The 16,831-nt window shown below is 50.4% G+C and overlaps 1 protein-coding gene across 4 annotated transcripts in view; it reads right to left on the bottom strand.

Annotated features, from left to right (window-relative positions):
• Nucleotides 1–11,522: 11,522 nt before the first annotated feature.
• Nucleotides 11,523–16,831, bottom strand: part of TTC28 (tetratricopeptide repeat domain 28) — a 626,630-nt gene continuing 621,321 nt past the window's right edge. For all 4 annotated transcript variants that reach the window (XM_019426523.2, XM_053902214.1, XM_053902215.1 and 1 more), the window contains 2 exons: nt 15,145–15,252; nt 11,523–13,970 (listed from right to left, as the gene is read on the bottom strand). In XM_019426523.2, the coding sequence (XP_019282068.2) occupies nt 12,337–13,970; nt 15,145–15,252 (1,742 nt within the window). In that variant the 3' untranslated portion in view covers nt 11,523–12,336. The remainder of the gene's footprint in view (nt 13,971–15,144; nt 15,253–16,831) is intronic.

Below are 16,831 nucleotides of genomic sequence, written 5' to 3'. Positions count from 1 at the left end.
GTATTTCAGTTGCTTCATGTGTCTAATGGCTACTGTGTTACATAGCACAGATTGTCATTATTGCAGGAAGTTGTATTGAAAAGCACTGTGTGGGGGCACCCGGTGGCTCAGTCAGTTAAGCGTCTGACTTCAGCTCAGGTCATGATCTCGCGGTCCACGAGTTTGAGCCCCGCATCGGGCTCTGTGCTGACAGCTCAGAGCCTTGAGCCTGCTTCGGATTCTGTCACTGTCTGTCTCTGCCCCTCCCCCACTCACACTCTGTGCCTCTCAAAAATAAATAAACGTTAAAGAAAAGAAAAGAAAAGCACTGTGTGGAGTGGTTGGGTGCCCCCCCCCCCCACTTCTGGATTTGCCTTATTGTTGTCTCATGATGTTGTGTAACTTGTTCTAATAATCTCTGTGTTTACAGTGAATTGAAAGTGATATACATACATTTAAAAGCTTAATCAAATGCAGCTTAAACTTTTGTTTTTAAAGTTTATTTTGAGAGGAAGAGAGCAGTGGGGGAGGGGCAGAGAGAGGGAAAGAGAATCCCAAGGAGGCTCCACACTGTCGGTGCAGAGCCCAATGTGGGGCTTAAGCTCACAAACCATGACATCATGACCTGAGCCAAAGTCGGGCACTTAACCAACTGAGCCACCCAGGTGCCCCCAGATTGAGCTTTTATTTGAAGACTACCTCACAAGTGATGCTGTATCCTTTGTACTGAATCACAAAGAACTAAGAATTGGTCAAGGATTTTGCTACATGGATACAGTTATTGGTCCTGTACTGGGGGCAAAATCTTGATTCCGGGGGGGGGGGGTCAGGAGTGAAGAGGAGGATGGAATTGGTGACACCAACAGTGACAGAAAGAGGAGGGGAGAAATGGTGTGTTCGCTGGATGGGAATCTGGGGCTCAGTTGGAGGGATTACAGCATGTTAACGCGCTGGTAGGCACGAGGCACCCGCGAGGAAAAATCTGCCAAGGCCAGAAAGGGAGACTTCCTGACACGCTGGCGCTTAGTAGGCGAGTGAGAGCGGGTCTGGCAAGTGGAGGGGTTGGCCAGGGCGAGGGGCCCAGTGGGTCCCCCCACAATCACGGGGCAGGTGAGCATGAGTCATACATAAGAAGGCACTCGGGAGGGTCACCTGGGGGGCTCAGTTGGTTGAACATCCGACTTGGGCTCAGGTCATGATCTCGTGGTTCATGAGTTCGAGCCCCACATCACATCAGGCTCCCTGCTGTCAGCGCAGAGCCCAGTTCAGATCCTCTGTACCCCCTCTCTCTTTGCCCCTCCCCTGCTCGTGCTCTGTCTCTCTTTGTCTCAAAAATAAATAAAACCATTAAAAAGAATTTTTTTTATGATGCCACAGGTTCAAACATCCACAGTTATGGTCATTAGAAGAAAAAGAAAAGAGTCCCATTTAAGTCTCCCCAACTGGGAAGTCACAAGACGTGGAACCGCAGTGGAGCCTGGAACGTGGTTCCTTCAGGGACTTTCTTTGCCTCTCAAGGGGTCTTTGCTTCTGGTCTTTTCTCCTTACTCTCCCACCGGCTTCTGCTCACGTCTAGTTTTTGCACCTCGGTGACTCTGGCTGCACGTGGCCATCCCGGCCCCACTGACCACAGTTGACATCATCAGCTTCTGGCTTTGGCTTCGGCTGCAAAGACCTGATCTAGACCTGGACTGAATTAGTGAGAAAAGGAATCTGATTGCAGGGACTTCTGAGGTTCTGACCTCCTCTGGGATCGCCCTGTTCTAGCCCAGTCAGCTACAGGCAGGAGGATAGAGTCCTCTGTGGTGCTCGGCCTCATCCCCCAGGGCTGGGCCGGGGCAGGGGGGGGCATGTTTATTCAGTGAGGTATTTGAACTGTGTATAATCCAGGAGAGAACAGTGTCTAATTAAGTGAAGTGCACAAGCTTTATTTTATGGACTTTTCAAATTAAATGTTTATTTATTTACTTTTGAGACAGAGAAAGAGAGAGAGATCATGAGGGGGGAGGGGCAAAGAGAGGGAGAGAATCCCAAGCAGGCTCCGCGCTGTCAGCACAGAGCCCGACGTGGGGCTCAAACTCATGAACCGTGAGATTGTGACCTGAGCCGAAATCAAGAGTCGGATGCCCAACTGACTGAGCCACTCAGGCGCCCCTATTTTATAGGCTTTTAAACATCTCTTTTAACTTTCTATTTACTTTGTTATTTACTTAAAAATTTTTTTTTAATGTTTATTTATTTTTGAGAGAGACAGAGACAGAATGCAAGTGGGTTAGGGGCAGAGAGAGAGGGAGGCACAATCCGAATCAGGCTCCAGGCTTTGAGCTGTCTGCACAGAGCCCAACACAGGGCTCGAACTCACGAGCCGTGAGATCATGACCTGAGCCAAAGTCGGACGCTCAACTGACTGAGCCACCCAGGTGCCCCTCTGTTTATTTACTTTTTAATGGCTACGTTCTATTTATCACTACAAACCCTCAGCAAATATTTGTAGAATGATAGAATGATTTGAAATGATAGATAAGAACTGCCTCCCCCCCCCCCCTTAATCACATATCAATTTTATTTTCTGCATTTTTGGTTCAAAGAGAAAATGGCTACATATTTAAGAAAGCTCTGTAGGCGAGAGAGAAAAAAATTAGGCTTTTGGCAAAATGTTGCCAGGCAAATCAGAAGTCAAATTCATGTACCTGTTCCAATCAGCCAACTAGACTCCAAGTAGACTTTGGAGTTCTGCTACTGGGATTTTGTAAAGTTATTGTAGAATTTTAGGGGTGCCTGGGCGGCTCAGTCAGACTTCAGCTCAAGTCATGATCTTGAGATGGAGCCCCACGTTGGGCTCTTCCCTGACAGCATGGAGCCTGCTTGGGATCCTCACTCTTTCTGTGCCCCTCCCTGGCTCATGCACTCGCGCTCGCTCTCTCTCTCTCTCTCTCTCTCTCTCAAAATAAACTTAAAAAAATAAAGTTATTGTAGAATTTTAAAACGTTTTATTTAATATAAATATATTGAGAATATTTATATATTTAAGAATATTATTCTCTAAAGCCCAAATGCACAGTTGCTACAAATTTCATAAATATCTTGAGATTGGATACAAATTCATTTGAGAGGCAAAGGGCTTCCTCAGTGTTAACTTGTCCCTTTAATGTATTCAGATCCAGATGTTTCAACCTCATTTGCTGGGGTGGATTCAGCCTTAGCCTGTCAGTTCCCTGCTGTTTACCGTTATTTAGTATCATTAGAGACTGTGAGTGTGTGTGTAAAAAAGGCTTTAAACTGAGAAAGGTATCAAGCTGGGGTCCATGCCCAGAAATTCTGAGGTTAAAAACAACAAAATAAAGCGACTAAATAAAGAATTGGAATACCAATACTAAAAAGCAGTTGCAGGAGCACCTGGGTGGCCCAGTCGGTTAAGCGTCTGACTTTGGCTCAGGTCATTATCTCATGGTTTGTGGGTTCGAGTCCCACATCGGGCTCTGTGCTGACGGCTCCGAGCCTGGAGCCTGCTTCGGATTCTGTGTCTCCCTCTCTCTCTGCCTCTCCCCGCCGCTCACACTCTGTCTAAAACTGAATAAACGTTAAAAAAATTTTTTTTTTTTTTTTTACTTTAAAAAAAAAAAAATTTTTTTTTTTAACGTTTATTTATTTTTGAGACAGAGAGAGAGCGTGAACGGGGGAGGGTCAGAGAGAGAGGGAGACACAGAATCTGAAACAGGCTCCAGGTTCTGAGCTGTCAGCACAGAGCCCGACGCGGGGCTCGAACTCACGGACCGCGAGATCATGACCTGAGCCGAAGTCGGACGTTTAACCGACTGAGCCACCCAGGCGCCCCTAAAAAAATTTTTTTTAAAGCAGTTGCAGTAGTGAAAACAGTCCTGCACCTGTCTTTTGTATTGTATTAGCTCTCAGTTGAGGTCCTCAAGCGCATAACCAAATCTTCCTTGAGGCCCATTCTGTCCTTCCAGGAAGACATCTAACAAGACATATATTCCGCAATTGGATATGCAGCATTTTTTAACAGTACCAGAGACCACAGACCGTGTCTCCTACGGTAATAGGGACCACGCTGCCATGCTCGTAAATCCTTGCATGGCGCCATGGTAACCTTCGTCCCGAGATTTGCCCCGTAGATGATTATACTAAAGCCAATTCCTGCTTCGACAGTAATAGGGTAGAGTTCTTAAGAGATGTAGAAAGGCTTAGAGTTTCCTTTACACTGACAGGTATTTTATGGTTCTTATAATAGGAGTCTAAGAGAGTTGCTTCCTGCCTAATTACAACGTAAACCATAGAGTTCAGCCGGTCCAAGTTCTCAGGGTAATCCTGTTCTCCGTAGTCAGATGGTGACTGGTTTTCCATACGTGAGGGTGTATACAGATGCCTTTGGGTCAGGACTCTGGCCCCTCAGCAATGCCATGTGTGTGTCCGTCAGCAAGACTGATAATGCCCCAGTAACTAATCCGTACATCTACTTTGAATCTGTTTTCTTACTTTTAAAGACACAGAGATTTAATGGCCAGTATTTTATGTAGGATATTTATGTCTAGATTCATAAATGAAATGGGCCTATTGCTTTCTTTTTTTAGACTGTTGATCTTGGAATTAAGAATACCATCATGAAGGGACGCCTGGGTGGCTCAGTCGGTTATCTGACTCTTCCTCTCAGCTCAGGTTATCATCTCACACTTTGTGAGTTCGAGCCCCGCATCGGGCTCTGTGCTGACAGTGCGCAGCCTGCTTGGGATTCTCTTTCTCTCTGCCCCTCTCCTGCTCTCTCTCTCTCTCTCTCAAAATAACTAAATAAACTTTAAAAAGTTAAGAAAAAAAGAATACCATCATGAAATGATGTGAATATCTTTTATTATTTTTATGTTTTCTGAAGCAATTTGAAAAGAGATTTTTCTGGCCCTGGAAGTTTGCTGGGATACACGTGAAACCATCTGGGCCTGCATGGTTTTGAAGTCTCTAATGATACCTGAAGAGTCGGGTAAAAGGCGAGGAGGCACGATTGCCGTTGTAGCTTCATGGGCTTTGGTTTCTTTATTTTTCCCTTCTTGCGCCAGACCTTCTCATGTTTTTTCCTAAAAGTCGAGAGAATCTAATTTATTGTTGTGCAGTTGCAAACACTGCACCCGTTCTTGAATTCCTTATGGAAGCGTGCACACGTACGAGTGAGCAGAGCTGTGTGGCACCGTGCCGTGTGGAGTCCCTCGTGGTCACTGCTTTGGAGCGGAATCCGCCGTTTCCCTCCCCAGTGAAGTCGCCGTCGTCCTGCAGTCGAAGTCCGTCGTTCTCCGCGGCTCTAGAAACCTGAGCCCCGTGTGTGGGCCTAAACCATATGAGGCGCTACTTTGCATTTTCGCATATATTGGCACAAATTCGTAGTATTTTAATGTTTATTCTTTGTGTGTGTGTGTGTGAGAGGGAGAGAGCGGGGTGTGTGGGGGGGGGGTGGTCAGAGAGAAGGGGACAGAGAGACGGGTGGGGGGAGAGAATGAGAGAATCCCAAGCAGACTCTATCCACACTGTCCGTGCAGAGTCTGACTCGGGGCTGGAACCCATGAACCGGAGATCATGACCTGAGCCGAAACTAAGCATCGGACGCTTCCCCGACTGAGCCACCCAGGGGCCCCATAGTATTTCAGGTTTTCATCTCTGCAGCACTTTGAGCTACATCCACTCTCTTTTTCTTCTTCGGTCTTCACACACACAACCAGTCTTCCTAACAGTTAGTGTACTTTATCTTTTTGGCAAACTTCACCCTTCTCAATCTTCTATATTGCATTTTAATTTCTTTCTGTTCTTTTCCCCTCTCTTCTGTTCCCTCTGGGTTCATTCTTTTGCTAACCTCTCGGATCGGTCGGCTAGCTCAGTGGTGGGGTTCTCTCCTAACACATGTCTGTACACGCGAGTAGGGTCATACTCACCCCTTCTTACTGGTTGGGGCTCATGCAGGTACATATTTTGAACACTAGCTGTGAATATGAACCATTAGGGGCTACGCATTTTTCTTTGAAATGCCACTTCAACTGCATCCCACTCATTTTTATGGGGTTTTAAATTAATTTTATTTTTTTTAATATCTTATTTATTTTTGAGAGTGCGAGCGGGGGGAGGGGCAGAAAGAGGGGGCCGAGGATCCGAGGCAGGCTCTGAGCTGATGGCAGTGAGCCTGATGTGGGGCTTGAACTCATGAACTGGGAGACCACGACCCGAGCTGAAGTCGGATGCTCAACCGACTGAGCCTCTCAGGCGCCCCTAATTTTATTCTTAAGTTATTCTATAATTTACATATTCCTGAAATCATGGAAACAGAAATCAAATTATATATTTTACTTTTACTGGGGGGGAAATGACATTCTTTGTAGTCTGCTGTGAGAACTTCCAGTCTTGAATAAAACAAGTAAGAAACATTTCTGTCAATAAAAGTAAAGCCCCCGAACACCCAGGGTGGCTTTGGAGGCATCTATCGGCTTAGATGTGTAGTATTTTCTCATTTCTCCCTTCACTTCTATGGTTCATATGCTCTGTTAGTGCGTTTTAAAATACCCAAGTGTTTGGAACCTCCTCGCCTTCTTATTGGTGCTGACGTGGTGCTGTGTTCTCATCACATGGAGGCCGGGATACAGACTCCTCAGTCTTTGCTGAGACTTGCTGCATGGCCTGTCCAGGATCTGTTTCCGTAGTGTGTCCCATGTGCTCTCGTGAAGAACGCGGATCCCCTGGCAGAGACCAGGTTCTCTGACGTTTCACGAGCCTGTTTGCCGAGTTATTTAAACCTGCCGTAGGCTTGCTGGCTTGTACTCCTGATCCATCCATTATTGAGAGCAGAAGGTGAGATCCCATGATAACAGTGCTGTCCTCCACACACGTAGTTCTGCCCAGTTTTACTTGATCAATTTTGAAATGATATGATTTGCTGCATACAAATTAGAATTTTGCCTTTCTGCTAAGGTTTTTTAACATTAGAGAATGGATCTTCTTTGTTTTTATTAGTGCCTTTTACTTTCTATTTTGTTGATCTTTTATCGTCAACTGTTGGGCCTTGTGCTTTGGTAGGGTTTTTTTTTTCCCCCAAAAGAGGCATATCGGGTTTTTGTTTGTTTGTTTGTTTGAACATTTATTTATTTTTGAAAGAGCACGAGTGGGGGAGGGGCGCAGAGCCCGACATGGGGCTCGAACTCACGAACTGTGAGATCATGACCTGAGCTGAAGTCGGACACTTAACTGACTGAGCCACCCAGGCTTCCAGTGTCATATCGTTTTTTTTAAAGAGCATGTGGCATATTGCCATCATTATTCCCCTTTAAGTTTATTTATTTCGAGAGAAAGAGTGTGCGAGGGGGAGAGAGAATCCCAAAGACGCTTCATGCTGTCAGTGCAGAGCCCAATGTGGGGCTCGATCCCACAAACCGTGAGATCGTGATATGGTGAGCTGAGATCAAAAGTTGGATGCTTGGGGTGCCTGGGTGGCTCAGTCGGTTGAGCGTCCGGCTTCGGCTCGGGTCGTGATCTCACAGTTCATTGAGCCTCGCATCGGGCTCTGTGCTGACCGCTCAGAGCCTGGAGCCTGCTTCTGATTCTGTGTCTCCCTCTCTCTCTGCTCCTACCCAGCTGGTGTTCTCTCTCTCTCTCTCAAAAATAAATAAACATTAAAAAAAAATTAAAAGAAAAAAGAAAAAAAAAGTTGGATGCTTAACTGACTGAGCCACCCAGACACCCCCATTCTCCTTTTTAATTGTTAAATTCTGTTCATTCGATTAGATTTGTTGCTAGTAGTTTTCTTTCATCTTACTTTATATTTGTGCTGCTTTTAAAAAATGGTTTCTGTTGTTCTCTTTTTTCTATTCCTTTAGATCAAGCAAGTTTTAAAAATATTTTTTTCTGTGCTCCCTCTGGCAGCACGTGTAACAAAAATATTTTCTTCCTCCATTAACTAGTTTGGTACAATCCTCTGTTTCTATTTGTGTGTCTAGCATGTGTTTAACTTACTCTAAAAATAGTCTATGCTTTCTTCTGTTCCAAACAACCTATAGCACTTTAACATCCGTGTGTTACATAGTATTGCCCGGTATTTTTTTTGTTGCTATTCGCATAAGATGTTAATGTTTATACAATCAGTATTTGTCTTTAATTTATTCACACTCACTTCGCTGCTCACACTTCCTTCCTGCTTCTCAGACGTTTACAGGTAGGACTGTTTTTCTTCTTTCTGGAATACCTCCTTTGGAAGTTTCTTTAGTTACAGGGGTCTGGTGGTAGTGAACTCCGTTTGTCAGCACACGTCCACGACTGTGGAATTTTCTGGTCCTCGGACTGGGATCACAGATCAGAGGCGTTCAGTCTTCTAATTCACCACCCACCGGCAGGTCCTGTGCACCTGCTTGGGCTCTCCTCCTGGCAAACGTGAGGCTACAGTGTATTTATAAGGACTCCAGAATGACAGACTGCTCGTTAACGACCCAGGGCCATTCTGTGTCCCACAAGGAAACCTGGAAAGCACAGAATGTGTGCAGAAAGTGACTCAGACACAGCACTTAAAACCGTGGAACTCATGCTTTAATAGACACTGAAATCACAAAGGAAGGCCAAGTGCCTTAACAATCTCAATAAAAATATGAAGTTCTTTTTACATGGTAAATTTCGTAATATAAAAAGTTTAATGCCATCTGGAAACTGTAATTTACAAAAAAAAAGTCCATCTAGGCCAAGGATGGCTAACACGGCATACAAGGGGGTGGGGGGCGAGTGCCAAGTGGGGAAGGCGTCTGAGGCGGGGAGAGGTGACCGCATGCGTCCTCACATCTTTGAAAGAACCGTGACAAGCAAGGGCCCAGCTCACAAACCACGTGAACAATCCTTTCAGGTGAAACAACAAAATATGGGATGAAACTGACACAGTTTTCACCCTCTGCCTCCTTACTGAAAGCAACCAGAGTACCGCGCCCTATTTCTTCCACACTGAGCAGTAACTAACCAAGTGGCGGTGGGAGGCGGCAGGGGGGTCGGGGGTGGGGGTGGGGTGGGGGGGAGGGTCGGGCGTGTGCTGGGGACTTGCTGCAATGACCACTTACCCAGATTCACTGGGACGCCAGAGCGGGACAAGGACAGTGTGTGCAGCACCCTGTCTCCTGCTGAGACCCAGCGAGGATCAGAGCGGGCCACGGTGTTTTTCAAACAGGATGAAGTGCCAACATTTTCGTTTCACCACACGCTAAGGCGGATCAAAACGTAAGTTTCAGTAGCTCATTTTGTCCTGGTGTTTCGACTTGGTTATTAACAAGTTCGCCAACCGGTGAGAATTCAGATGGGATCTACCCCTTGCTTTGTGGTCATGCCGAGGAGGGAGATTTTATTGCTTGTGCTCAGTGTATCTGCATCTGATGGAGGAGGATGGGGGCAGGACATTCCAGTTTCCTGAGCTGAAAACGAAACGTATCCAATGCTTTCTGCACACGGTAAGGAAAAGATGGTTTTGTTCATTTTACCCACATCCGTTGAATCATTCCAAGCGGGGCAAAGAGCCACGGACTGTGCGGGAGTCCTTTGCTTCTACCCCATGGCTCAGGGTTCCCAAGCATGCCAACTTTATCCACGACTCGACACTCACGTTCCCTACACTGTAGAAACAAAACATTCTAATTGTGTTTTCTGTCTCCTGCACCAGGAGTCAGCAAACTTTTTCTTAAAAGGTCAGGCATCCGGTATGGTAGGCTTTGTGGGCCAAGAGGCAAAATCGAGAATATTATGGAGGTACTTCTATAACTATTTAAACATGTGAAATCCATTGCTATCTCATGGCTATAAACAACGAGGCCTCCGACCAGATTCGGCCTGTGGGTCACGGTCTGCGAACCCCTGATCTGTACAAAGAAATCTGAATTATACAGTCTCACATAACTTTTAAGTGCATATTTTTTTTTTTTTCCGTGGAGGAGCCTGAAAAATCTCCTGTGACTTGACATCCATTTCACTCATAAAGAAAACACCAAGACAGTAAACATAAGCAAGTGACGATTCTACAGTGATTTTTAGATTGGTCCTTATTGTTTCATCATGTTAAGCTTTCCTTCATTGAAGCTTATCTCTAGGACAGGGAAAAAAAAAAAAAAAGGTCACGTACACCATTTGGTTTTTCAACACGAAACCTAAAACAATAGTGTGGTTACGACTAACGCCAGGTCAGGGTCCACGAGACCTCCTAGCCGGCTCGATCACCACGGGAAGCGGTCTGGGTGGTAGGGGCGTGCCCTGGAGGTGGACGGGGGTGCGTGGGCTCACACAGGGAGCACACACCCCAGGCTGGTCCTCCAGGGCCGCTCGGCACTTGGGAAAGGGCGGAGATGGCTAAGAAAGGAACGCCTGACTATCTACATCGGGATTCAGAAATTTACTCTGAGGTGTTGTGTTTGTTGTGGGGACCTGATTTCACTATCTAAATGCACAGTGCTATGAACTTGCTTTCGTTGGCTACTCTGGGACTTCTATTACCGTTTGGTTTTTCCCTCCTGACACCGAGAACCTCGTGATTGCTTCTTCGTGAAGTGTCTGTCTTCCAGTGTCGGGGTCAGGGCGCGAACGGAACACCCTCGCTGTCTGTCGGGGTGAAGGCGAAAGAGGCCCGATGGTGGGGCTCGGGGGGGAGTAACGCGCCGAGGAAACAGTCTCCTTCCCTCTCTTCAGGGTCCACCGAGTGACAGGGCAAGCGGTCAGTGTGTGCTGAGAAAGTGAGATCCTACCTGAGGCTAAAGACTCTACTTGGGGGTCTTAATGTTGGCGCCCCTCCCGCCACGCCTCTCACGTGCACTCCAGGTGTCGCGGGCCCAGCGGCCGCCCACCTCAGTGTGACACTGCCCACGGGGAGGGCGGGAGGATTTTAATTTTAGAATTCTGTAAAAGAGGTGTATTCAAATTCTCCAACTAAAGTTAGTCCTAGTGTGATTTTTAGCATTTCATCTCTTTCTTTAGAAGTCCGAATGCTTACCCCCACCTAGACTGTCTTTTGTCACAGCCTTGCTGACGAGAACCTGGGCTCACGGTCACGGCTGTAGGAGATGCCTACCCTGTTTGTTCAGGACAACACTTTCAGGAATATCTATGTTCCTGCTCAGCAACCGTTTGGATGTAAATCCCAGCAAAAGCCGCCCCCCCCCCCACCCGCCCCGGCTTCTTAGGCCGTGGACATAGTCCAGCGTGGTCCCCGCTATGACGAGGGTGCCGCTCACAGACATGGGGTGCTGGGGCTGCGGGAGCCCGGGAACAGCTCTAGATGGGAGAGGTGGCAGAGGCCTGGAGTTGGGAAAAGAGAATAAAATTAAAGCAGCTGCCAAAGGGAATAGGAGCTGGAAGTTCCATTCTGGTTAAATCTAGTTAGCTGTGTATTTTTTTTTTTTTTTTTTTTTTTGCTTACAAGGAAACTGAATAATTTCAACCTCCCCCCTCCCCCGCAAACTTGATAATTACTCACTGATGACTATTCAAAATTTGACATTTTAAAAAATTTGAGCTTTTTAAAAATAACAGCTATAAATGCAAAGTACTATCGGTAATAAAACCAAGTTGTTTATCCACGTACAAAAAAGGTCAATAATGTTTCAAAGCACAAAGTTGCATTTTAAATCACAATTGCATAGTTCTAAAATGCCTGGAGAAGAGAGTTACATAAAATTTTTTAGAAAATTCAAGTTTGGTTGACAGTGGGGCCCCAAGGACGTTTGTGGAGTTCAGGACGGAAGTGCTGTTGGACAGTGAGTTTATTGCATTGCTACTGTGATGTTACGCGATCACTTGACCAGAATTGCTACAGTTTAATTACAAATCATTGGCATTTTAAAAACCATTCTGTTTTTGGCTAATACCACACTTTCATGTAGAATTCAACTTAGATTTTATATATCCCTCCCCCAACCAGCACCTGAAAGCCTTAAAAAAAAGCTCTATTTGTATTTGTGTATAAAAGGTACTGCATATATGCCTCTTAGCAAAATATGTGCTCCCTTTCCTCTCCCCACCCGGAACCATGACCGTTTTGTAAAAAAAAATCCTGTTGAAGAGTCACATCAGAGATGAGAAGCAGGGAGTTCAAGGTAAACATTGGGTGAAGCATGTAGAAGATTCCACGAGCCTCCGGTACCGACACCACGGAAGTTCTGGCTTGTGGTGGCTCTGGCCCAGGGTGGCCGCCGGCCGCGTGGATGGGGGCGCGGGGGGTGCGGCGGCGGCCCACGCCCCGAGGGAGCACCCAACGAGACGTGGCTGGTGGGGCCCCCGCGCTCAGAGTGCGGGCGTGGGCCCGTGAGCGTGCGCCTGTCTCCGCGGCTGCTGCAGCCCGAGCCCGCGGCTGTGAGACGCGCTCTAGCATTTGGAGGAGGGGAAGAATCTCCCCGGGGACAGAAACTTGTAGCCGTTGCCAGAGGGAAGTCTGAAAGGGCGGGCGGGAGCCGGTGCGGGTGGGCCGGCGGGCAGGGGCAGCGTGCCCAGTGCCGTGGTCTCCGTGCGCCAGTGGCCGTTGGGAGGCGCCTTTTGTGGCGTTTCTCCAGGCTGCTGCATGGACAGTTCCTTAAGCTCCAGCTTGTCCACTCCTTCCTCCTTCTTGTTGTGCCGAGGAGACAAATTTAGGAGACTGAGGACGTCTCTTTTGGAAGTCATCGTCCCAGGGGGGCCCCGGAATATTTTCACTGGTCCCGCGGAATGCTGGGGTGCGCTCTGCCAGAACATCTTCAGGTTGTGCACGGCCTGCACCTTCTCGTCGATGGCTGCCATCTTCAGTTTGTCTATGTCGGGGGCGTCGGCGGGACTGGAGCGGGCAGAACCGGCCGACGAGTAGGAGAGGGCCGGGGACGGCGCGCTCCCGGCAGGAGACTGATGGCCGGAGCTGGGGGACACGTTCCTCGGCGACTTGGAAATGTGAGCACTGTAAGGAGAGCTGGGGTACTTGAGTTTAAAGAGAGGCTGGTCGGGGAGGGAGGTGTGGGAGTCCGCGCCGGGCGACGGCCGACCCCCGTGCTGGCTCGGGCTGTCTTTGACGGACGCCTCCGAGCTGGTGGGGCTGCTGTACCCTGAGCTCACCTTGGGGAGGGACGAGCTTCTGGCTGGGGGCTTTGGTTTAGCAGCGACCGGTGACGGCTGACCCTTGGGGTGCGAGAGGGGAGGCCTGCTGAACGCGCTGGTCTCTGACGCCCTGAAGACGGCCCCGCCGTTGGGCCCGGGGCCGCTGCCGTCCTCCGGGTGACTGTTCTTGCTGCCCTGGCCGCCGCCCCTCTGCAGCCGCTCTACCGCGATGAGATGACTTTGCGTCTCCTCTAGAATTTTCTGGGCCAACTCTTGTGGATCGAGCTTTGGGTTGCTCTCTTCTTGGGATTTCACGGTGCTGTCGGTTTCTGTGCTCGACTGGTCCGATTCTCCCGTGTCTGAACTTGCTAGTTTTCCAACCTTTTGGAAGGGAGAGTTGGGGCTGGGAATCAGAGTCATTTTAACCGGAGAGTTGGGTGTGCTCACGCTGCCCTTGGAGCTTACCGAAACCTTCACGCCCCCGGCCGTCCCCACTCGCGACTGCTTGTGATCGGGCGAGAAGCGCAGCTTCCGGTTTTCCGGGTAGGCCGCCAACGGCTCGGTGCTGATGATGGAGAAGCCCTCGTATTCTTCCTCATCTTTGCCGCCCGCAGGGCGGGTCTGGGGGGACAGCTGGCCCCGAGGCAGGGTGGACCGCTGCGGGTAGGCGTTCTTGGACCGGTCGTAGTCCTGCCGGCCGCGGGGGCCCCCGCCTTCCGACCCCGCCTCGGGCTTGGAGACGAAGCTCATGGAGGAGGCGATGGAGCTCAGGCTGTACACGGAGATGGCGTCCGAGGCGATGCTGTCTGCACCGGTGGGGGAGAAGGGCGGGTGCTGGTAGCTCAGGGGCAGGGCATTGGAGACGGACTGGGCCGAGGCCAGAGACTCCAGGGAGGACGAGCTGTCGAGGCTGAGGCGCTTGGGCAGCTCGGTAGAATCTGAGACAAGACATAAGTGCCCATAGGGCAGTTAGAATTCTCTGTGGCTTCGATGTTTTTTTCAAGGTCACAAGCATCCCCTTACGCGCAGGAGCTAGCTGGGGGCTGTGTATGTGCTGCGTGTACACAATCTGAATTTACCCCGGAATCCTGGGGAACGAGGTCCCGCCGGGAAGGGTAAGTGTCGTGGCTCGTGCTCTGAGCGGGGCCTGTGGGCCGTCTGTGCTGCCCCCTGTCCTGAACCCACAGCCACTACCTTCTGGATTCCAGCAGTCCCCTCAGGGTCATTTACACTCTCTCTCTGCGTTGCCTTTCCTCCTCCCCCTTCCCCTAGCCCCTTCTTCCCCCCGCCCCCAGCCCCCTCCACTCTAACCTCTGCCCTCCCTCGTTCCTGTAAACGTCACCGGCAGCATCCATGCTGCCAAACCCACTGTTCACTGCCCAGGTTCACAGTTGGTCGCTCCCTGCCCTCACTGACCACTCCTTCCTGGGACCTCCTCGTCTTTGCAAAATGTGAACCCCAGAGTGATCACAGGACACAGTCCTCTCCCTGCCGGCCTCTCCCTGAACTTCAGACTCCTGTAACCAGCTGTCGGCACAGGTGTCTAACGGCCATTTCAGAACTGAACGTGTCCAAGACGGAACTCAGGCCCGTTCCTCCTGCCACTTCCAAGGTCTCAGCAAAAGGTGGCGTTTGTTCCCCCAAACAAGGTATTGCCTGCGACCCTCCCTTCCTGTGACGTACACCCTTCAGCAGATCCCGTTGATTCTGCCTTCAGACCAGGGCCAGCATCCTTGCCAGCATCCGGTCTTTGAGTGGCAGCCAGCACCACCCTCTGAGCGCGGCAGGCAGGCAGAGTGCCCCCAGGGGACTGAAAGCTGCCTCCAGCATGAATGACCGGGACCCGCCCCTCCCTAAGTCAGTGGCTGCCACCCCGTCTCATCCCATCCTCTGCGTGTCATCTTCACTGTGCTAGGCGACACCTTGTCTCTACCACGCGTTGTGATCATGAGTTGGTGTGTTGACCGCCTTTGGACAGTTCCGAACACTTATGCCAAAACTACATGTTCACTTTTCCTTCCCTTCCCAAGATGCAGCCAGGCTGGCACGGGCGTCTGCACCCCGGGCGCGCGGGGGGCGGCATGGAGGGGGCGGCGGGGGAGAGGCGCTTACCGAAGAGCGCGAGCAGAGACTGCAGGGCAAAGTGCACGGTTCGCCGGTTGGCTTGTTTCCCGGTTTTCAGGATTACTTCCTCCTGACCCACTTCACAGAGATCGAACCCTAGGGGAGCAAAGAATGTAAACATCTGCTTCCGTAGGGAAGAGTCCACGTCTGGAAAAGGCTGAGAGCCGTTGGGGCTCCTTGGACGGTCTCACGGGAAGCCCCGCGGGCCCCTCAGCAAGCGCCCAGCCTGGGGCGGCCCCGGGTGCAGGTGCGGGTCCCCCCCCTCCCGAGTGCAGAGTGTGCACCTGGAGGCCTGGCTCCCTCCCTCCTGCCCGTCCTGGAGCACTGGCAGCTTTCCCGCCCTCAGCTGTGTTCCCGAGAGCCCCTGGTCCCAATCAGTCGGGCTCATTCCTTCCAAGAACAGATGCACTTAAAAAAGACTTGAAGAGGGACAAAAACCGGCCACTCCATTCGGCCCGGGGTCCAACACTTAAAGCTGGTGCCCGGGAAGGTGGAGGCTTCTTAAGGGCAGGGACGGTGTCTTCACACGTGCTCAGCGTCTGCCACCAAGGGCGTGGAAACGAGTGGCGCCTGACGACGGAGCGTCTGCTTTCTGGGCCGAGCCACCCCACTGGGACTGTGCTGTTTGTTCTGCTGAAGTCCAGGGGGACCGCTCCCTGACACCAACGGCTCTACTGAGACGTGGAGCGGGCACAGCAAAGGGCAGGAGCCGCCCGAGCAGGAGGCGAGCTACCGAGCTGCCACCAGCGCACGGAGACTTATTAGAGACCTCGCAAAGGCACCCGGCGCACTTCTCCCTGGGAGGCGCACGGGAAGAAGGAGCCAAACGCAGACGCCGTGGCCAAAGGCTGTGTGCACAGACAGGATGTAGGGCCCGCGGAGCCCTCAGCACCCAGCGTCCGCGTCCGGCCTCCCGCAGCGGATCACTGAGCGCCGCCTGCAACCGCGGAAGCACTTGGTGCGGACGGCCCAGGGGGCAGGCACCTGTGATCCCGGGCCCTTCCCTCCTCTGACGTACAATCTGCCGTAGCCTGCATGCTGTGTTCGGCAAAGCAGAAGGGTGTCTACGTTTTCATTCTTTTTTTTTTTTAATTTTTTCAACGTTTTTTATTTATTTTTGGGACAGAGAGAGACAGAGCATGAACGGGGGAGGGGCAGAGAGAGAGGGAGACACAGATTCGGAAACAGGCTCCAGGCTCCGAGCCATCAGCCCAGAGCCCGACGCGGGGCTCGAACTCACGGACCGCGAGATCGTGACCTGGCTGAAGTCGGACGCTTAACCGACTGCGCCACCCAGGCGCCCCTACGTTTTCATTCTTACTCCAGGGTTCTGATACGGGTCTGGCGCTAATTCCTCTGGGAATTCGGTTCACTTGAGGAGCTACCTCGGCCTTCCGGTTGCTCTGAGACATTTTCCCCTCTGGACTCAGAAATAAACAGTCCCTGGAAGCAGTAGGAAGGTCTCCGAGAACTCAGCATTTCAGGGCGAATAACCAATTCGTATTAAATGTAAGATTTTGCTTAGAAACCTCTACTTTTAGCAGAACGATGTGACTTGGTTCCTCCGACAGCACTGAAGTAAATAGCCAACAGCCCTGTGATGGGTTGTGATGGCTCCTGCTGGGTGCTGAGGGCTGGAAAGAGGGCACCCGGTGCCTCAGAGCCCTCAAGAGTG

Source organism: Panthera pardus, unplaced genomic scaffold, assembly GCF_024362965.1.
Source record: "Panthera pardus isolate Hobbes unplaced genomic scaffold, ASM2436296v1 HiC_scaffold_15, whole genome shotgun sequence".
Taxonomy (NCBI): Eukaryota; Metazoa; Chordata; class Mammalia; order Carnivora; family Felidae; genus Panthera; species Panthera pardus.
The sequence above is the reverse complement of the archived record's forward strand: the minus strand, read 5'-3'. Positions and strand labels throughout refer to the sequence as shown.